General features: G+C 43.0%; 1 protein-coding gene across 4 annotated transcripts in view; it reads left to right on the top strand.

Annotated features, from left to right (window-relative positions):
* The window catches only part of RUNX2 (RUNX family transcription factor 2), a 308,136-nt gene that overhangs the window by 147,980 nt on the left and 137,051 nt on the right, over positions 1-23,105 (top strand). For 2 of the 4 annotated variants that reach the window (XM_039913020.1, XM_029071791.2), the window contains 2 exons: positions 9,553-9,726; positions 19,439-19,600. In XM_039913020.1, coding sequence (XP_039768954.1) covers positions 9,553-9,726; positions 19,439-19,600 — 336 coding nt within the window. The remainder of the gene's footprint in view (positions 1-9,552; positions 9,727-19,438; positions 19,601-23,105) is intronic. The other 2 variants (XM_039913021.1, XM_039913022.1) reach the window with 1 other exon arrangement.

The following is a 23,105-nucleotide window of genomic DNA, read 5'->3' as shown; positions in this document are numbered from 1 at the left end:
AGCCTCATGTGGGACAACTTGATTATCCTGTATCTACCCCAGTGCTTAGAACAGTGCTCGGCACATAGTAAGCGCTTAACAAATACCAACATTATTACCTCAGTAGCAGGTTAGCACAGCATTTAAATAGCATGATGAAAGGTGACTGGATGGACATGAGCAAGATTCGTGTTTGCGAGGGGAAACATTATGAATCAGACTTCTCTCCTCATGTCCATCTGAAAAAAAAAAAAAATGGCCAAAGGACATTGTGTGACTAGGACAGAGTCCAATTTGTTTGGAATAATTTAGGTGGGGAGAGGCAGGTGGGTGGACTGGGTGGACAAGGAAGAGTTTCACCCAGCCCATGGATTAATGATTCTGTGACAGAAAGAATTTGATGATTGGAGAATGGGATCATCAGTTTCTTCAGGCTCATAAAAAACATAGATTGAAAAAGTATCATCATGGCCTAAGATAACCTTGACTTGGGCATGGCACAGGTTGTATTTATTAGCTACTTTTTGCCACTTAGACATGCCACTTGTCTGTTATTTTGATGTGCTCTCTCTCCCTCTTGGAAGTTGATTTAGTCATTTATTGTTTACTTGCTGTATAAAATGGAGCCCCAAGGTGAATTTTCACGATGGACTTGGGTACAAAAATCAATCAATCGGTTGTATTTATTGAACACATACTGTGTGCAGAGTATTGGCCTAAGCACTGTCAAGTCAGCCAGTAATATTTATTGAGCACTGTTGTGTGCAGAGCACTGTACTGAGTGCTTGGAAGAGTACAGTGTACCAATAGCACAACAGACACATTCCCCTCCCACAATGAGCTTACAGTCTAGAGGGTGGATGAATCAATATAACAGATTGGTAGGCACATTTCCCATCTGCTGTATAATAGTGGCAGAAATGGACATTTATTAAAACCTCTTACAAAAGATTTAAAAAGATTGATCTTCAATATGCTCTTTAGTTTAATCAACTTGGGCTATGGTGATAATAAAAGTAATAATAATTGTGTTCTGGTTAAGGGGTTATTATGTGCCAAACACTGTACTAAGCTCTGGAAAGATACAAGAATTAAGTGGGACACTGTCCGTGTCCCACTTGGGACTCTCAGTCTAAGTAGGAAGGAGAACGGATATTGAATCTCTATTTTGCAAATGGGGAAACTGAAGCACAGAAAAGTTAAGTGACTCACCCAAGTTCACACAGCAGGGAGGACGGGGGGATTTACAGGCAAGAGCTCTCCACAGAAAATGTCCAGAAACTTTCTGAACCTTGAAGATAGGACTTAACTGTCAGCAAGAGGGCCCTGGATAAATGTTTTAATAGGGAAGTGAGGCAATTTAAGACAGCTAGGTAGATGTCTAAGGTTGTTTTGCCTTACTCAATAAGCTTAACAAGTGTGCTAAATTGGAGTGAGCAATGGAGAGATAAAGCCACCATTGTTTTCTTAGTTCCCAGACTGGATTGGCACCTCTGTCTAACGTAGCAAATTCATGATGTACGGTTTAGGAATTAGGGAGATTATTAGGTAAACTGGGGCTTCTACTAGCTGCTGGAGCAGAGGAGCTGTTATGTAGTCATTCTCAAAACCTTTAAATCTCTGAGTCACATTAGGATTAAAGTTGCTGGATGGGGCAGAATTGACTGGCTGGCTAGATCACTGCTTAGTGCTAAACCCCCCTTGTCCCCCCTTCTGCCAGCCCAAGAGCCTCTGCTCTCAGGCCCATGGATGTGTGAATGTGGTGACCTTTGATCACGCTTTACTCTTTTGCACATGGCTTTGTTGTAACAAAAGTCACATTCAGCCAAAAACACTCAACTTTTGAGGGGAATTTTTTTTCTCTCTTTCTGAAAACGTTTTAAAAAACAAGCTTTTGAACATCATTTCCCCCTCCAGGATCAACACCGCTCTCTCAAGATCTGAAACTAATTGAGTGACTGTCGGCATGGCTCAGAAGTTACTGAGAGAACATACAGTGCCAAAAGACTTGAGAGCACAGGAAAGCTTTGACCTAGACCAGTAAGGTTACTTAACCTGATGTAGGATGGTAGATAGAGCGGCTAGACGACCCCTAGAGCAGATACCACTACTCCGGGAGAGGGTTTTCTTTTTTCCCAAGGCACGCTGATGGAGGAGAACTGAAATTTTCAAGAAATAAATTGCCAACAGATCTGGAGACAGAGAAATATAGCTTGAGCTAGCCTAGTCTCAAGGGATAAGGAATTTTTCTGTCAACAGAGGCATATATCAGCATCAAGATGAAAGACAGCTTTTGTCTAAAGAGCCTCAAATAGATTGCATGCATTTTCCCATTTTTTTTTGCCTTATTCCTCTTTGGGGTTTATTCTCTTTGGGTATTTGGATGTGATCTTTAGCTCTCCCTCCACAGTGAGGTGCTCCATCTTCTACTTAAGTCAGGTTCCTTCCTTTCATCTTCTCATTCTCTTGTTCAATAAGAATTTCCTGGCGGCCTTTGGCTTAAGCACGTCTTCTTCTCCTGGCTCATCACTCAAGTATAGCTGTAATGTGGTTTGGTGTTACGGATTTTATTTGTCATAAGTGAAAAATGGGAGACCCATTTTGACTTGGCTTCTTATTGTAGTAAAACAATTCCCCAGGGCCCAGGCGGAGTCATAAATTCACAATTTGAAAAAGAAGGAATGCGTGCTCCTGAACCCACCTTATGGGGTCTACCTGGTTATACAACTTTGCTAATATCTTCAAATAGATCTCTGGGGCACTATAAATTTTGCCAGCCCTCATAATTTTTCCTGGACTTGAGGCATTGACCACTGTTACTTGTTACATTCTTGTCTTGTCCATGCTTCTTTACTACTTCCCATAGCCCTAGGCTCAGGGAAGATCATAGTATCCCTGCAGCTATGTTTACTGAAATACTCCTTGCATAATTCCCAACATTACTTTCGAAAAGAAAATAGAAAGTGGGGACAGCATTAATCAACTCATTGTGGGCAGGGATTATGTCTACCAACTCAGTTGTGTTGTCCTCTCCCAAGTGCTTAGTACAGTGCTGTGCAACCAATCAATCAGTGGTATTTACCAAGCACTGCGTGCAGAGCACTGTACTAAGCGCTTGGGAGAATACGATACATTAGAATTGGCAGTTACACTCCCTGCTCGTAACGAGCATACGGTCTAGAGTCTTACAGTGAGAAGCTTATAGTTGTCACCCAATAAGCATTCAATATATACCATTGATGGATCAAGTTTAGGCTGATCCACATTGCATTTCCTGTGTTCGGTTATAGGGGCAAGAATTGCAAGTCTCTGGGCCCATTCCTCCATCTTCACACTTCAGGGGGAGATTCCATGCAATCCCTTGATAATAATGTTGGTATTTAATAATGTTGGTATTTGTTAAATGCTTACTACGTGCAGAGCACTGTTCTAAGCGCTGGGGTAGATACAGCTTAATCAGGTTGTCCCCCATGAGGCTCACAGTCAATCCCCATTTTACAGATGAGAGAACTGAGGCCCAGAGAAGGTAAGTGACTTGCCCACAGTCACACAACTGACAAGTGGCAGAGCTGGGATAATGCATTTCCCATTGATAATGCGTTTCAGGGTGGAGCAAACCCTCAGACTATGCTCACACTAGCCCACTAATCATCCAGTATTGGCCTGCTCTCCACAAAATCACTATACAAACCCCACCTTCTCCATCCCACCAATCATCTCCCCACATCCTGCTCTGCACCTTCAGCAGGCAAGGACGACATTCTAGCCCACAGCCAGTCAGCAGAGTTGTGAGCCTCAAGACTTCACTCTGCACTATCCATTTTCTAAAGAATGGCAGCAGTTTGCAATAGGCATCCTCTAGAGCGTAAGCTAGTTGTGGGAAGGAATGTGTCTACCCACTCTGTTATGTTGTACTCTCCCAAGTGCTTAGTAAAGTGCTCTGCATGCAGTAAGCACTCCATAAACACCACTGTTTGAGTGAGTGATCAAAAGTGGTAATGAACTGCCAAACCCAGTGAAACTTGTGGATCAGTAGCAGATGTTGGGGTGGCATGTGTGTGTTTAGAGGGGACTCTTAATGGATTCAATCAAAAATCTGCCATCGGGTACTGAACAGACCCCTGCCCAGTGCCCCTTATGGGCAAATATGAACAATTATGTGATGTTTATGCCATTTAAATCACTTATAATTGGAGAATAAAGTGGAAGGACAGACTTTTAAACTATTTTTGCTTTGGTGGGGCATTATTAGCAAGCTCTTCCACTTTTCTGCTCTGCAACCTTGGGTAAGTCACTTCACTTCTCTATGCTTCAGTTACCTCATCTGTAAAATGGGGATTAAGACTGTGAGTCCCATGCAGGACATGGACTGTGTCCAACTTGATTACCATGTATCTATCCCAGAGCTTAGTTCTGTGCCTGGCACAAAGTAAGAGCTTAAAAAAATACCATTAAAAAAAAGCCCAAAAGAAAACAGCTGATTTTATCCCCCTAGGCAGCTCAGTAGTTTCACACTAGAACCTATCTTAGATGTTAGGTATATCTTTGAGAAGTAGCATGGCATAGTGGATAGAGCACGTGTGTGGGAGTCAGAAGGTCCTGGGTCCTAATCCTTACTTCTCCATGTGTCTGCTGTGTGACCCTGGGCAAGTCGTTTCACTTCTCTGAGCCTCAGTTACCTCATCTGTAAAATGGGGATTGAGAGTGTGAGCCCCACATGGGACAGGGACTTTGTCCAACCCGATTTGCTTGTATCCACCCCAGAGCTTAGAACGATGCCTGGCACATAATAAGCAGTTAACAAATACAATTATTATTATTATCATTTAATGGGGATACCACAAGCTCTGTAACTGAACACTTTCTACAGCTTCTTCTTTCAGGATAAACTTGTCTAGGCTCTTCAGCATCTCTACCTCTTGGGGTTGCCACCCATATGAAATTGACCCAAACAGGCTGAAAGGGAGCTTCTTGTCTGATTTCCAGAAAGACCTCCTGAAAGTTTGGAAATGCAGCCTCAACACTTGGCTTCTTTGCCGTTTGTGAATATTCGATTTCCAACCTGCTTGGACTGATAGTTGTGTGGGGGGCAGTGCCTGTCACTGGCCTCTCCATCTCTAAACCTCCAGATCCGCTGCAAGCAAAGGTTGTGTCAGTTGGGCATGCAGGGGTGGCAATCTAGAAGGCAACTGATGAACAAGATGCTCCTTCTCTTATTTGCCTCCTTCCACTCCCTCCCACTCTTCCTTCTTGTAGTTTTGGGGTGAGTCACCGACAAAACTATCACCTCTACCAACTCCGATTGCTGGTTTTAATCTTCTACAAGTGCTAGGGAAAGAAAGCAGTGGAAAGAGAGGGAACTGCAGCATCAAGTTAGGGCAGTTCAGGGGTTGGGGGAGGGGCAAGGGAGCGTTTGGGAAAGAATCACCAAAAATGAATCAGGTTTAACAGATACACACCTTGGGTTGAACCAGATGATCTGTCTACCAGCTCTTATGTCCTCCTGTCTCCTTTCCTCTGTCACTTTTATAATAATAATTGTGGTATTTGTTAAGTGCTTACTATGTGGCAGACACTGTACCAAGCATTGGGTAGATAGAAGATAATCGGGTGGAATGCAGTCCCTTTCCCACATAGAGCTGCCAGTCTCAATTCCCATTTTACAGATGAGGTAACTGAAGCACAGAGAAGTGAAGAGACTTGACCAAGATCAGCCAGCAGACATATGGCAGAATTGGGATTAAAACCCAGGTCTGTCTGAATCTCAGGCCCCTACTCTATCCACGAGGCCATGCTGCAAATGACTTTCAGTTTGATGGTCTGTGAACAACTCGGGGATGATATTGGGGTCTGACTGGATGTCCCTAGCTCCTGTGGACTCCCATGGGACCCACTGGGCCTTTTAGCCAGACTTAAGCACCCAGGGCATAAGATGGAATGGACGGTTCTTCAGGAGTGAGAGGGAACATAGCGGTGTTTCTTAGGTGCATGCAATACTTGGTCAACCCACTTTATACAGTTACCTAATGAATGATCGTTTGTAATCTTCTCCTCCCTTTTCTTCCTTCTATGACTTTGGCTCCAGTATATATCTGGACTTGATTTGATAGCCAATCCCATCAACCCTTGAGTAGGCATCTGCAGCTACCATTTTTATTTGAAACATGGGCAAGAAACAAAACAGTTCAGGGTGAAGTTGTATACTGAAGCTAGCCTAAGTGCTTAGCACAGTCCCTGGCACATAGGAAGTGCTTAACAAACACTATTAAGAAAAGAAAGAGGCCGACGAGGTTCGTCATATTTTTTTTTCCTTCCCTTGCCGGGAGAGCCATGAGGCCCAGCTAGACCCTGGCCTTACTCTGGAATAGGGGAGGAAGCTGGGTGAGGCCATTCTGACAAAAGATTGAAAAAAATTCACTGAGGGTTTGGCCCATATGGTTGATAATACCACAGAACTCCAGGAGTTGGAAAATGAGGGCTTCTGAATGCCGAACTCTGTAGGTGTGAAGCCTCCATAGGCCTCTCCTTTCAGTTTAGGGAGGATTAAAAAAAAACCTGCTGTAATTTCACATCTAAACTACACACTGTCCAGGTAGTATAAATCCTCCAGAGCAGCTTCAAGAATCTTAGACAACAACATACACAAAAAGTACATCCATGTGGCTCCTTTAAAATTTAGAACTCAGTTGCCCTCTTGGCTAGAGAAATACCCAGGGTCCCTAAAACAGTCTTAAAATTCAGCCCCTCCTTCTTTAGTGTGAGGATTGTACTAGGAAAAGTTTGGGAATCTAATACTAATAACTATGGTACTTGTTAAGTGCTTACTATGTGCCCACCACTGTTCTAAGAGCTGGAGTAGGTACAAATTAATCAGGTTGGACACAGTCCCTGTCCCATATGGAGCTCACAGTCTTAATCCCCATTTTACAGATGAGGTAACTGAGGCCCAGAGAAGTGAAGTGAGTGAAGCAAGTTGTCCGAGGGCACGGAACAGACTTGGGGCAGAGCCGGGATTAGAACCCGGGTCCTTCTGACTCCAGTACCGGGCTCTAGCCAGCAAGCCATGCTGCTTCTCCAGCCTGACAACAAACTTTATGGTTTTGTCATTCAAGGGAATTAGGGTTATTGTCTGGGGAAGGGAGAGAGACACTGTCCCGCGGACAGACACCAGCATCTTAATGGAGAGCCCAGGTCTGCAGCTTTCGTTTCTCTTGGCTTGTTTCCTGTGGGGTGAAGCTTCCTCATGATGGTGGATTTGGTGGGAAAGAACTGCTCCGCAGACCTCAGTAGAGAAGGAGACTTGTGTCACTCCCAAGGGCTTAGTACAGTGCTCTGCATTCAGTAAGCGCTCAGTAAATGACTGTAAGCTCATTATGGGCAGGGAATCTGTCTGTTGTTGTATTATACTCTATTACAGTGCTCGGCACACAGTAAACGCTCAATAAATATGAATGAATGAATGAATAAATACCATTGATTGATTGATGTCCGCAGCCCCCACTTCTGCCCGCCCTGTCTCCTTTGCCTTTTCTTTTTTTAAATCACTTTTGCTTCCCAAGTATGCCTCCCTAGATGTGCCTGGGGGAAGGGCTGTTGGTAGATTTTCCTGTCCGACAGTTGTTAGCCCAGGCAGAAAAGAGAAGTCCCCAGGCAAAAAACCCACGTGTGTATTTTCTGTTGGACTCAAACTCAGTATGGTCTGTTCTCAGAGCCATACTCCCTCCGTGGGACGTGTATTAACTTTCACTGGAGGCTGATTTTCAGGGGAAAAAGCAGCATGCCTTCTGGAAAACCTCCCCTACACAAGACCCCCAAGGTCTCTCACTTTGAGGGGAAGAGCAATAGTCAAAAAACCACCACGACTACCACTCGCTATTTCTGCGGACTAAAATAGCCGTAATGTCCGTTGGACGGGATTCTATTTTCAGAGGCTACCGCTCGTGTTCCTCCCATTCATTATTTGCTTTAGCTGACTGTCTACTAGGGAGACAGTGGGGTCTACTAGAATGGGCTTGGTTGGGTCTGGGAATTGGCAAATTTTGGGTTAATCCCACTTCTCCACTGTGAGACCTCGGCAGGTCACTTAACCTTTCTGTGCTTCAGTTTCCTCATGTTTAAAATGGAATATTAACTACCTCTCTCTACCTCACAGAAATGTGGGGACAAAAAAGATGAGCAATGTGAAAGCACTACAGTAAGCACTCAAATACCAATGATTTAGAAAAAGCAAAGTGCTATACAAATGTAAAGTATTATTTACGAGTTTATGGAAAGAGAATCAGTCAGTCAGTAGATTTAAGAGTGCATAATGGTGCAGGTCACTGAACTAAGAACTTGGGGAAATACAAATAGAATTTGTAGACTTTATTCCTACCTTCAAGGAGTTTGCAGTATTACAGGGGAGAGAGTTCAGTACACTTTTCTCTTTTCCCCTGTCTCTGGTAAATGAAAGGAAGTGAGAAATGTAGAAGGGTGGGTTTAATCATACTTCATCTTTTACTTCTTTCCCATCACACACACATTATTCCCCTTGTAAGAGCACAGTTTTCGGTATTAGTCTTTGATAAAAGGCTCCAGAGATGATGCATAAAATATAGTTTTAACTCAAAAGGGGGAAAAAAAAGCTTGGACACTTCTTGGAAAATGTCCTCGTTAATTACATTCTCTTTTCCATAACCCATTCTGCCTGTATCATTATAGTGCACCATATTTATCCCAGCAGCAGGAAATGCCAAGAGCAGTGCCTTACATGCAGAAGACTCTGAACCTTCAGTTCCTCCTGTCAGTTTTTCATAAAGACCATATCTTGGCTCTGTTTATGGTCCAAGATCCTTTCAGGAATAGGGGTATCATAGTTCAGAGGATAGAGTAGTAAGAACCAGGAGACCTGATGATGATGTCTTTCCTGCAGGCAGTCACTCAACATTTTTGTTTTTTTCTCCTCTAGATTGTAAGGTCCTCTAGACTGCAAGCTCGTTACTAATAATATTTGTTAAACACTTTGTGTCAAGCACTTTTCTCAGCACTGGGGTAGATACACACTAATGAGGTTGGACACAGTCCCTGTCCCATATGGAGCTCACAGTCTTAATCCCCATTTTACAGATGAGGTAACTGAGGCCCAGAGAAGCGAAGTGAGTGAAGCGAGTTGCCCAAGGTCACAGAGCGGACAAGTGGCGGAGCTGGGATTAGAACCCAGGTCCTTCAGACTCCCAGGTCCGTGATCTGTCCACTAGGTCATGCTGCTTTGTCGTGGGCAGGGAACGCGCCTACCAATTCGGTTATATTGTACTCTCCCAAGCGCTTAGTATAGTGCTCTGCACACAGTAAGCGCTCAATAAATACAACTGATCGATTGATAGAATGGAAATAACAGTACTTGCCTCCAAATAAAGCTTGTTAAGCACTTTGAGACAGGAGGCAGTATATCAACATAGAATGTTAGTATTACTAGTTTTTACAGATACCCCATCTATATATTTTTATATCTATATATATAAATTTATAATATTTGATATGGTCATTGTTCAGTCATATTAATAATGCTTTTATTTTATGATTTGCTATTTCCAGGGCACAGACAGAAGCTTGATGACTCTAAACCTAGTTTGTTCTCTGAACGCCTCAGTGATTTAGGGCGCATTCCTCATCCCAGTATGAGAGTAGGTGTCCCGACTCAGAACCCACGGCCCTCCCTGAATTCTGCACCAAGTCCTTTTAATCCTCAAGGACAGAGTCAGATTACAGGTAAGAGATAGAACTATAGGTTTGACTTGCATAGAATATGGCAGACATGGGGAGATGGGGCTGTGGAATGAGATGTGTTCCCAAACTGAAAAGCTCTTGGGGCTGCCAAGTGGGTGTTCTTCTGAAACACCCAGATCTGCAAATGTTAATTCTTGATTTTAAAGGGTTCGACTCTATTCAGTAAATATGGGGAGGGAATTTGGTGAAATTCATGCCCGGCAGAAATATGCATCTGCACAGTGGTGGAATGACAGTAGAGATACCCTTTGGGAACATGTACTGATCAGTTTATTAATCAGTACTTACAGTGTGCAGAGCACTGGAATTAGTGCTGGGAAAGAGTATACAAGTGGGAATAGGCATGGACCCTGTCTGTCCCTCTAGGGACTCACAGCCAATGTGAATTGGTCAGTTTTCTTTCCTTTGGCCAAAAGAGCAGGGATAGCATGCTGCTTCAATTTTTAGCTTTTATTCAATGCTAGAGTTTAACTATGTCATAAGGTCAGCCTTGGGAATTGGTGTAGGCCAATGGGGATCTTTGAGTGGCAGTTAAAATGAAGAGCTAGTGAGTGACCCATTGTTCAGCTAGAATTCATTTCTGACTCATATGTAACTTGTGGTTGACATGTTTCACTTCTTTGTCTATACCCAGAATTCTGTTTGCATTTTCAACAATGGACTCATATTGAGCTTGTGGTTCATTATGACCCCTAGCTCTCTTCCTGACACTTGTTCGAAGCAAATTCTTCTTAAGCTTGGTCTGAGGATATGTTTTAGGTTATGATAATGTGGGAATTGGCTAATTTTTCAAGAATTCCAATCCACCTTAGCACAGGCAAAACCCCAAAGGATCAGAGGAAAAGTACCGATAATTAAATGAGACCTAAGGGAAACAGTGGTCTGATAGTCCAAAGCTATTTCTAAAATCTAAGTGTCAATAACTCCTGGGCAGAAAACCTTTCTAGCATTTGCCCTACCAGTGTTCAGCACACAGTGAGCGCTCAATAAATACCATGATTGAAGATATTTATTTGCTTGGATTGGGTTTAGAGTATGCAACCGGTTTTTGTCCTGAAGGATCTTTTTTTCTTCATCCTTAGTTATGGCAGGCTTCGGAAAGGTTCAAACACTTGTCAGGCCCACAGACAAAATCTCACCAGCTTCCAGTATTTCCATTAGCCCCACCTCTGTCTACAAAGTGCCACTCCCCAGACTCTTCCCTCTCCTCTTACTAGTCCCTAAATCCCTAGGTTAAAGAGAGTGAAAGACAGTGCTTCCAGCCAATCCCCTTCAGAATTTCCCTTGAACATAAATGCCCAGACTTAATTCCCGAAATAGAAATAGAACGAGGAGAAAAGAACTATGATTATTTGAACCAGGAGAGACTATCCTAACATTTCTTATAAGTGTCTAACACATACCATGGTTATTATCATTATTTTATGGGTAATCATAGCCAAAACATGAGAAAAAATAATGAAATGAATAATATTAATAATAATAATATATCATTAGTATTTGCCATTATTTCCCAATAGCCATTCCAGGGTATCACTGGTCTCTGAAAACAAAACCATTTCTGTAGAGTACAAGACACCAGATAGTTAACATCCCTTGTTCTATCCCTATTGAGGTTCTGCATTATTATTGTTACGATTATTATTCTATGATTAAGCTTAAATAGTATTTAAAAGTCTGGCTTACTCCCATTTGAGTCCAGAGGGAGCTACAGTACAGTATGTAGCTGCCGTTGCAATTTTGCATGTCTTTATTCAATTTCATTATTGGATAGCTGATTTTTAGTGCAGCATTAGTATTAGATTGTGGGGGTTCCTTTGCTCTACTGTAATTATGAGTTTGTGGGGCTTTCTCTGCTTTATCTCAGAAAAAAACTAATGGAGGGTAGCACCTTATAGAATTCATGGCGGTCAGGATCTGCTCTGCTGTGCTTGCAGGGAAACATTTGCTAGCTTAATCTTTTCAGAAAAAGCAAAACCCAGCAGGTTTGCTTGTGTCTCAAATTTCTGCCCTATTAATGTACTGAGCGATCACACGATTCCTTAATGTGAAATGAGGGAAAAAAAAATAAATGAAACCAATAAGAAGATTAGCATCTATTGGATGGAAAGAGCCAGTAGTGAGATTGTAAGAATGTGGTCAGTATGAGTGGTGGAATCTCAGCTGCAAAGCTGTAGGAACCAAAAAGTGGGAGTTAAATGAAGTTTCGTACTCCATCACCACTCTGGAAGCTAGCGATCTATAGTTAATTTGTGACTTGAGGTGTTAAAATAACAACTCTCAAAGGCAGGCGGTTTAATACCCCTTTTCTTCTTTTTCTCTTTTGCCAGTGCTTTACTAATTTCTAAGGTCAGAGAAAAACTCCCTGAGCTTAACATTTTGAAATTCTTGGGCAGAAGTAGTCAGAATGACTGGTAGGGCATAGTGTCTCTCTCTCACTCTCTCTCTCTGTCTCTGTCTCTATGTGTCTGTGTGTGTGTGGGTATTAATGAGGAAGAATCATCTCAAGGGCTACGTGTATTTGGTTATTCTAGTTTCACGTTTTTTTCAGTAAGGGAGTGTACAGGACACAGGTTGTCAGATGGTGATGTTTTGAAGAGTGAGTTCCCTGCAGGAGCCTTTGTAAAACTTCGGGGAGAGCTGCATTGGAGAAACTGGCTTGTCTATGTCTGGTTAACTTAGTCTCCTGAAAGAAAGCGTCTCTCTGCTAAGATTCACTTTTTCAACAAATGAGGCTTCCCAGTTTAAAAAGCAAACTGGAAAACAAAACGAGGGCGTTGTAGTAGAGAAAATGAGCTCCTTGTGGGCAGGTCCCAAATGTTAGGATGTTTTGCTCTTGTGAACTCTCCTGCCACTATGGCTCCATAAATATTAAGTCACGAGAACATGGGACACCTCACTAATTTCTCCACATCACCAAGAAAATAGGAAGTTGAACTTCTTATGTGCTTTTCACCTACAGTGGGTCCATACTGTGTCCCAGAGATTGGTATTGTCTTTTGCGATGATTTTTTTCTTTGACATTGTCTCTCCTGTCTCTGATCATCCCATCCACGCTTTCACACCGGCAACAAAGAAGGGAAAGAGTAGGGGTAAAGGCCTGAAGGAACAGAAGCACTGTAGGGTCTTGCCCATCCATAGCCAGCGTGGGGAAGACAACTCAGAAGGGTCCAGAGTAAAGTGCTGCATTTTCCGTTAGGGGTTGTTGATGTTGAATGTGAACCCGTGGCTGGGATGGGTGTGGTTCGGGGTGGGGGGAGGTAGATCACCCAAGATAGTCTGGACAGCTCAGTATACCTTGTTTCCTTCCCTAGAGCAAGTTTGTGCAAGGAAAAAAAGGTGGCCAACCAGATTATCACTGTTAGCATCGGTAATGATATCCATCTTGTAAGTGCAGTAGAACTTTGAGTCCTGCAAAGTACTATACAATTATCTTTACTACTCACACTGAATGTCTGCTTTGGGGATAAGGAAAGTTTGGCAGGAGATGGCTCTTCGGATATCTCTCTGTAATTCCTCTTTAAGTGTCCACTGGAGAGATTCGAGCATGGGTGACCTGTCCTGTGGGGGATTTGGATTTAGGGTCAGCATGGAGTTGGGGTGTATTCATATATGTGGTCTGTCACTCCACAACAATCACACTCATTCACTTGAAATGAAGAAAAAAAAACCCTAAAATATAGGGAGGGAGGACAGAGGCATTTGGAGGAGCAGATTCAGGCCTGTCCAGATGACAGTGCCAATATGGGGGCAGTTGGTGGCAGTTTGAGGGAGCAGGATAGAATAGGGAAAATGAAATGTAATCTGATATTCATTGGTTGCTATTTAAGCACTGAGCAAACCTACCCACACTTTCAGTGGAAGTGTATGGTGATGGTATGATAGCAGTTGTCTTTGTAATCTGGGAAAAAAAAACCCGAAACTATAAGGCTGCTTTTCTTACTTTGATGATGATTGAGATAGTAGGTCTTTGAGGCAGTGGACTCTGGGTTACATTCCACTAACATGTAGTACTAGTTTTCCTAAGAATCTGAGGTAAGCACAGTAGAATAGGTTGGGTGGGAAAAGGGAAGAGAGGAGGGAGTTGGGGAGAAGGAAGGGGTTGGAATTCTCTCCTCCTCCCCCCAAACAAAAGTTTTTCATCATCATGCCACCAAGCCTTGGATGGAAAAAAAAACCAGGCAGCACTTGACATCTCATGATCCACAGAAGCCTACCTGGCAGTGAAAACAGGAAGGAGCTGTTTGTGTATTAGTTTAGGCCTCACCCGGCTGACTTGTTTCAGCCGATCTCTGCATGAAGTTCAGTACCATGTGCATGATATGCCCTATTGTGAGTGATTCTTACGAAAGCACAGCTTTTCTTCACACCCACACATGCATAACAAAAATGTTTACAAAAGGAGGACTGCTATTAGTAATCACTGAGTTTTCAAGTGCGCCTTTTGCTGAGCCTTGGTAAGACTCAGCACCTCTCTCCTCTCCAACCCATACCCAAACCCATTTTTTTTAGCTGTTTGAATCAAACTGAATTGTTTTATTTGGCCAGAGTGTTACCCCCTCCAGTTGCTAATCAAATGAGTGGATTTATTATTTTTTTTAAGATCCTGAGGATTCCATTTCGCAAGGGACAGTGTGCTTCTGGTTAGCAATACTGTGAGGGTCCTGACCTTTGATCTGAAAGACACTGTGGTTCTCAGAACTCCCAAAGACCCCTACGCGATCTGAAATGATGTGGGCAAACATCAAGAGCTCCATTGCCAAAGTAAAAGGAAAATTTGCCCTGTACACATCAGAAAGCTAAAAGAACACTTCATGCCATCTAAAAAGGAGCTCTGTTGCAGAAAGGAAAAATGTCATGGAAACACTCTGAAACATCTCCTTCCCCTTCTCCTCCTCCTCCTCATTTCACATTTGAGTGTCTACTGGCTTTACAGCCAATGAGTATTCCCTATGGGGATTTTATGCACCTCCAGGGAGAGAAGGCAAGTTTGCATATAGCAGAAACTAGCTCCAAAGTGGGCACTTGGAGAGGCTATTGTGGACCCCAAGTTTGTTCGCCCGCCCTGGGCCCCGACAATCCCACTCAGAACCAGCCTCAGCTTCCTGTGAGTGGCAGCTTTCTTGCTCTGGGGATGGGAAGTTGGGAAGTGGGCTGTCTGCCTCTGTAGCATCCCAGAGGGAGGGGTTGTGGGAAGGGGTGGTGCTCCTGGAAGAGAGAGAAGTAATAATAATTATTATTATAGTACTCATTAAGTGCTTACTGTGTGCCAAGCAGTGTTCTAAACCCTGTCCAACTTAGGGCTCCCACACTTAATCCCCATTTTACAGATGAGGTAACTGAGACCCAGAGGAATAAAGTGACTTGTCCAAGGTCACACAGCAGACATATGGCAGAGCCTGGATTAGGACCCAGGTCCTGACTCCCAGCCCTGTGCTTTTAGGACTGGCTGTCATAACTTCCTTTTTGAAGCGTCCCCATCACTCACAGTGTTATTTATTGAGCGCTTACTATGCCCAGAGTACTAGGGAGAGTAGAATACGATAGTCTTGGTAGCCATGATCCCTGCCCTCAAGGAACTAACAATCTATTTCCCTGCCCCTCCCATGCCACTGTTCAGGCTACCCATTGCTTAGCTGTTGGCACCAAAGACGATTGCTCCTCTCCCCCTCCCCTCCCCTCCCCTCTCTCCAACCTCCTGGAGAACATTCAAGTTAGATTGACATTTAAGAAGAGCTTTAGCATGCCTATTTGGGCCCTATCCATCAGGGCACTCAAAGAGGCTGACAAACCCACACTCACTTCTACAGCAGCACTGTTGAGTGAGTTAAAGGTGGAATCCCTGACCTTCCCCTTTTCTCTCCTTGGGAAACTGTGGCTCAGAGAGCCAGTGTCTTGTCCAAAAAAGACCTGCCGAGGCCTTGGAGAAACCACAACTGCAAAGCAGACTTGCTTTTTGGGGATTCCTGCAGGGTGACTCAGTCCAGGGAGTGGGATCTTTTTTATGTTCCCCAAGGGTCTAGTACGGTGTTCTGCTTCTGCACACAGTGGGGAGGTTCATTAAATCCTACGGATGCCGTGATTCTGGCCGTCGTGGGGTAGCCTACAAAACTCAACCTTGTGAGCGAGTTAGGCCTCTAGCAAACTTTTATATAGCAATAAACAGACTGCAAAGGGATTTCCAAGGAGCTTCAGGGTGTTCTTCCATCTGTGGCATAGTTTTATACAGTTCTGACAAAAGGAGAAGCAGACAGCTCAAACCCTTATCAGCCAGTGTGGCTCCACTAGGACGACAGAGGTTACTGGCTCCTCCTGGGAGAAGGCATGGGCAGGATCTGGGCCTCCTAGGAGGCTTGGATTTGGTGCTTGTGTGTATGTGTGTGTGAGTGTGTTTCTGTGTGTGTTTGTGTGTCATTGGCTCCGAGGAGGAGTCTATGTTTAGTGTCTAAATGGAAAAAGTTGACCATTTTCCAGTTTGCTCTATTCACTGGGCAGAAAACTCCTGAACACTGGGGCAGCCTTTACTTTTTTTTTTATCTCTAGTCGTTTTTATTAGTCACATCCTGCCTGCAAGGTGGAGCAGCTCCATTTTTCACACAGAAATCTGCAGGATTGCCTGGCAAGGAAGGGGGGGGGGCATCTATTCGGCAAGTAGCTCCCCTCACCTCAGCTAGTGCTCGCTCAACAAGTTTTGACCACGTTCATGTTCTTTTTGTGGGTCACATTCTGTAGCCCTTCTCCCTCCCCCACCCCTTGATTTGGGGGGAGGGATCATATTTCAGGGCTTGTTGTCTGGAACAGTAGGGGGTGAAATGAAGACAGAAACTTCAGTTTCCTGTTTGTTAATAATCCAGGAACAGTGCACAACATCAGTAAGCCACAGAGCGGGGTCCTCCACCCTGCCCTGTCAGTGACCTTAACCCCGACTTTGGGTGGTTAAAGAGCATCTTCATCCTCTGCCCTGGGCCATCCTAGCTCTCCTTTCAGTCACTGCGGCTTGACTATCTCAAATCTTTTCTGCGCTAAGAAACATGAGAGTCCATGGCTCCTATTGAGCTCAGAATTGATGCTTACTGCCAGAAATAACTCTTTGTCCACCCAGTTGCACATCAGGGAACATGTCTAACTCTGCTGAATTATACTCACCCAGTCAGTACAGGGTCCTGCAAACAGTAAGCGCTCAATAAATTCTTCTTCTGATGATCATATATTGCCATCTCAAAGATCCCAATCATGAATATAAAAAACTTATCATTGTCTGATGGAATCGTACTTTACAGGATCTGATCTCTTTGGACTTTAGTTGATGAATTGAGGACACTCAGATTATTTGTTGGAATTATGCCATTTTTCAAAACAAAAACAAAAAAAACCCTTTAGCTATTCTTTTCCTTGTGAGATGATGGATATCACAGATTAAGCCTCAAGGGATCCTCAAGGGATCAACTAGATTATCACCAAAGAGGACTATACTTTAATTCCTCCTAGAAAGAAGGATGTCTTTCCAAAGAAGGAGTTTCTAAAACCTCTGATAAAATCACTAAATGGTGGGGCAGGGGGAGAAAAGACTAATAACACTTATGATTAAATAGTTCTTTCTTATATCTAATCCACATTCCTGTGGTTGCAACCCAAGACTGCTCTTGTGTTTCTAATGAAGATGAAGAACTCCTGGCTATGATTCTTCTACTTCCTACTCCTAGAGGATTTGAAGAATTATCAAGTCACTCCTTGGCCACCTCAATTCTGACTCTCTTAGTTTTCCTTTAGAGGTAGTTTTTTATATCTCCTTCAGGTACTTCTCATCTTCAAGGAGCAGACCTTTATACTAGGCTATTACCATTCCTACTTTATAAGTCAAGTGAAAAATTAGGATTAGAACTCAACTCTCTTTAAGTCTGTGATTTAAGCATGCCATACTGTCTCTTGTCCTCCTTATCTAATGAGACCTTTATGTCAATAAAGTCTTTTATTTTATGAGATTGCTTTCTGGAGCTTTTGAGAACATTTTTTTTTTTTTTTTTGCTCCAGCTGAAGATCATTTACCCTTTTTTTTTTGAATAGTGAATTATATTAATGGTACAAGGCAGGGAAGTATGTCAATATCAGATATAACAACTACCAGTCACTCAGATTTGAAACACTGCCAATCTATACAAACCTAGCCTTGAAATTGTTAAAACACAGAAGTTCATTACATTTAATGATCAAGTATCCTTCAAATTTATGAAAGGAGTGCTTATGTTAACCATTTACAGTGCTGAGCCCTAGTGTAAACTGCAAACTCAGGGAAAATCCCCTTAAAATTTAACTCAGAAAGGAATTTCAAATATCCATGAACCATAAAAGATATACATTTCTATATTCTATGTATTTCTTGTAGGTATTTACCACCCAAATATCTATGTTTGCTCATCTGCTTCAGTTAAATGTATGCTATTTAGGTATCTCATCAAGTAAATTATGGTTGAATGGAAAAGAATGAAGAAACTTAAAATTGCAAGCGTTGGCTGTGAAAGAGCTGAGAGGGATTTAAAAAGATGAATTTTTTGTCATGACATAAAAACTCATTTTTAAGAGCTCACTCCAACTTTTAAAGTGTAGTGATGCTTGAGAAAAAGAAAGAGCTGTTCCTTATAAAACAGTGGGAGGGATTCTGGGGAAAAATAAACAAACTCTTTCCCAATGTGCACATTACAGTGTAGTTGCATCTAACTATGAAAAGAGGTCTTTTCTCCACCCAAGAACTGCTAGGCAGTGCCTCTTCCTTTTTAAAAAAACAAACAAACAAAAAAATCTGACCTTTAAGTATTATTTATGAGGAAATTCTGGTTCTTGCCTTGAATCACTAACCAATAACTAAAGTTAAAACCATTTGATTCTGGGTAGCTCCTTTCTTATTTTCTCGAGTGTAGCCTACAACTGCTCCAAGAAATCTTCTCAGCCTTGAGTTGTTCACTTTAACTTAGCCAGACAAAGGACAGAACATCAAAAGTCATTTTTAAGTTTCAGAGATTAACCCGAGCCAATCAGTTGTCCATTATTTTCATTATAGGAGCTGGAGGTAACACTAGGCCACAGTTTAAGCATGTGAACTATTTCAGGCAAATGCTAATGGGATTAATAAAGTCCATTCCCTCCCTCCATCCCACTTTTCTTTTTGGGTCACTTTCTCAGCATGAAAAGCCAGTCTGCTTAATGCCAAAACTGAATAATTAAGGGGTCTTTGCAGATTTTTATAGACATGGGCCTCAAAATTCATTTTTTTCCCCTCTGAGGCAATTTACAAATTCAGCCATAACAATGAGAAAACTCTAACCTCCCCCTCCCCAGAGGCTGCAAACCTTATTACCCAACTGCGAAGTAAATAAAGCCTAGAGCTGACAGCATGCAATTTAAGATTAAACAACAGCGTGGAATATCGTGGTTGAGTGTGCAGTACAGTATATTTTTCGTATCATCTAAACAGGTGGATCCCCAAATGTTGTAAAGAGTCATACACAAAAAAGAATAATCTGTTTTTCAGTGGGATTATGGGACCAGAAAATTTAGGGGTGGACAGGAAAAGGGGCATGGGCCGTGGGCATGGATGGGCCCTGTTTTCTAATTGTTGGGATTTCATAATGCCACTCATATTACTGAAGTGTACTAAATTTCTCTCTATCTTTCCCCCACCCCCTGCTTTCTTTTTTAGATCCCAGGCAGACCCAGTCATCCCCACCATGGTCCTATGATCAGTCTTACCCATCCTACCTGAGCCAGATGACATCACCATCCATTCATTCTACCACCCCCCTGTCCTCCACCCGGGGCACGGGACTTCCCGCCATCACCGATGTGCCCAGACGCATCTCAGGTAAATACAATGTTTCAACTCAAAACCATTAAGACATGGTGCGAGTGGGATCAGGGTAGATTGAGAACAACCCATTCCAGTGGTGTATTCCCTGTAAAAGCAGTTGGGTAGAGGTGTGATTCCACGGAAGGGAGGAGTTTGCAAACTCTGGTGGTGATAAACCTCCTGAAGGTCCAGGCTTTAATAAGGAGGTGATAATCTACCAAGCCTTTGGGTTTTGTGCTTCTGATGTGTATTCCGAATCAGATGATCATTCAGTGCACTCAGATGGCTGCACTGTTGAACTGCACCCAGGGTGGAGTTCTCTGTTGTGTTAGTAAAGGTCTTAGGGTCTTTCTTATTCCACACCTCTGGCTACTAATGTTTCTCTGTCTTCCTTCTCCTAACTTTGGCCTTGTAAACTGGATTAAGGGATTGAAAACCCATCCTCTATTTCCTATTTAGGTCCGAAATTCTGACTGATTCGATTCCCAAGAGTTTAAGAATGCCAGCTCTCTAAAGCCCTGTGTATTTAAGATCCATATCAGCACTGCAGAGTTTGCTCCCCGCCCCCCCGCCCCCCCCCCCGCAAAATACATGCATTCTCAAACCAATCAAGGGGAAAAAGGCAGTTTCTCCCAGGAATGTGTAACAGAGAGCAGTTTATTCAGTAGTATTTATTGAGCTCTTTTTATGTGCTGAGCACTGTACTGAGGGCTTGGAATGTACAATTCGGCAACAGAGACAATCCCTGCCCTGAAATCTCTATTGGTTCTAGCCAGCGGTCATCGGCTCTAAACTGTGAGAAGCCTAGGTTAGCATAGACTCCATGGCTCATAGTGAGTGACGGGCAGTTATGTTAAATGATTGGTCTGCTCCACTCTGAGATAGCTAATCTCATCCATTTGACTAGCCTGGGACCGTGAAGCAGGGAGAGCTGTTTTGTGTCCCAGTAAGGCTTTAAGAAGGCAGGTGAATCAAGGTTAGGGGATGACTGACCAGCTATATCATGCAAAAGAAAACATTCCAATTCCCTTATAAAACCAAAAAGAATTGGTTTCTCTGTCTGGCTTCCTGGATTTGCCAGACACTGTTCCTTGTTTTAGCGTTCGGGCCCCATACACCTGTTTGATTCCTGGCCAGGTTAATTTCTCTCTTTCTCTTTGTGTCTCTGTCTCTGTCTCTCTCTCTTGTTTCCACAAAGCTCGCAGCCGTTACTCACTTGGCTGAATTGCATCACTGACAAGTTGAACCTCCGCCAACAGGCTTGCAGGTTTTGATTAGTTCAGACTCCTTTATTTCCTTCTAGTTGGGAGGAGGGAAGACTTTGTTTCTCTAGCAAATAGCAGGAAAGTCTCTCCGGTACTAGTGCTCTTTGTATTTTCTGTGGTAGATGGCTTCTCATTGAGGTGAGTAGCCAGAACAAGATGAGCTCAAGGTTCTCTGGAAAACAGAACATTACTTGGTCTTTTTAAAAATCTTTGTTATTGCTACCACTCTATTTGTTCCAATTCAGTACATGTCGGGGTCTAAGAGTTCTAAAAAAATGGAACTAGACACAATCCCTGCATTTTGGGTTCACCATATTACCAGTGGGATAAAAGCAGTCTGAGGATAGGAGAAAAATGAGCTCTGAAATGGGGTGGAGGTGTCAACAAACTTCAGTATTCAGTCTGAAAAGGCCCTTCGATCCACTCTCCTCAAAGTCCACTTTGTTTTACTCAGTGCCAAATTGATTTGATGTTGATGGGAGGGGAAGTGCATTCTTGCTTCTGGTTAAGTTGAAGTAGTTGTGTTTTCTCAGGTGATCCCCAGGAATATCTAGGGGGACAGTGTCAGGGAGAGGCTTCAGCAGCAGCACAAATCCCAGCATCTGCTTTTGGATGGGCATTTAGATTTGAGTTTCTGTCGGGAAATAGTGAAACAAAACCAACGACAAAATTAACTGATTACCAAAACAGTCCACTAAAAGCCCAGTGAGTATCATTTAGCGTTTCTGTGGCACTCTACGAATGAAGTTCTTTTCAAATCCTTTCAGCTAACTGTTGCTCATCATACTCCTGTGAGGTAATTCAGTATAGTCACCCCCATTCTACAGAGGAGGAAGCTGGAGCCCAGATGGCTTAGCTAGCCAACGCACCCACTGAGCTACTGCCAGAACAGGAAATACAGCTCTGTTTCTGAGCCTCTGCTTTAAACTAGTTTAAAACCAAATTTGTTCCAGTTTTTCCTCCCTCTTCTGACATTTCCTTGAGTGAAATGCCTCTCTGCCATACTGAGAGGTGCTATGTAAACATATATAGTATTCAAATAGAACAGAAAATCCCTCTGTCAGTATATGGGGTGAAAGGAAGAAACAGCTGGATTTAGACTGTCAGGAAACCGGAGGGACCTGAAGAGACCCAGTCTTGTTCCCTGATGAAGAGCTATGTCGGGGGGCTGAGTGTGGGGTGGTTGGCGGCTGGAACATTGATGAACAGCTTGTTATAAGGTAGTTTGGAGAAGGGTGTCATTTTGAATTCCCCAAGGCTTGGCCATATTGACACATCTTGCATGGGAATTTATTCTCTGGACTCTTTGGAAGCACTTCACCTGAGGGGAGCTATTGTGAGATGTACTCTAGCTGTATAGTTGAGGCAGCATGGCCTAGTGGATAGAGCATGGGCCTAGGAGTCTGAAGATCATGGGTTCTAATCCTGCTTTTGCCACTTGTCTGCTGTGTGGCCTTGGGCAAGTCACTTAACTTCTCCGTGCCTCAGTTACCTCATCTGTAAAATGGGGATTAAGACTGTGAGCCCCGTGTGGGGTGGGAACTGTGTTCAAACCAATTACCTCATATCAACCCCAGCGCTTAAAACAGTGCCTGGCAAATAGTAAGTGCTTAACAAATACCATCATTATTATTTGTTCTGTTTTCACTTTGGCCATTCTCTAGTGCTTCAAACTCAGGTTCCTTCACAATTCCTTAAGAAGGAGATAACTGTACAGCATAATTGCATTGTGGCAGGAGGACGAGAGGATTTTTTTCTTCTGAATTAACACAATGGCTCAGAGGGCGATGCACAAAGACTAACTAATTTGCTCCTAATCTCTTGTAAAATGACCTGGAGTCCTTCCATCTCACCTGCACAGAATGCTCAACTTGTTAGCTCATTCATTCATTTAATCATATTTTTTGAGGGCTTACTATATGCAGAGCACTGTACTAAGTACTTGGGAGAGCTCAATACAACAATAGATAGACACATTCCCTGCCCACAGTAAACTTAAAGTCTAAAGTGGGGAGACAGACATTAAAATAGAGAAATATATTACAGATATATATGTAAGTGCTATGGGGCTGGGAAGGGGGAAGGACAAAGGGAACAAGTCAGGGTGATGCAGAAGAGTCAGAAGAGGAAAGGGGAGCTTAGGGAAGGCCTCTTGGAGGAGATGTGCCTTCAATAAGGCTTTGAAGAGGGCCATCAGATAAGGCTATGACAGAATACTTAAGGAAAACAAATGGAAAACTAGAGATAGATTATTA

The sequence above is a fragment of the Ornithorhynchus anatinus genome, chromosome 9 (genome assembly GCF_004115215.2).
Source record: "Ornithorhynchus anatinus isolate Pmale09 chromosome 9, mOrnAna1.pri.v4, whole genome shotgun sequence".
Lineage (NCBI taxonomy): Eukaryota > Metazoa > Chordata > Mammalia > Monotremata > Ornithorhynchidae > Ornithorhynchus > Ornithorhynchus anatinus.
This window is presented reverse-complemented; position numbering and strand designations above follow the sequence as displayed.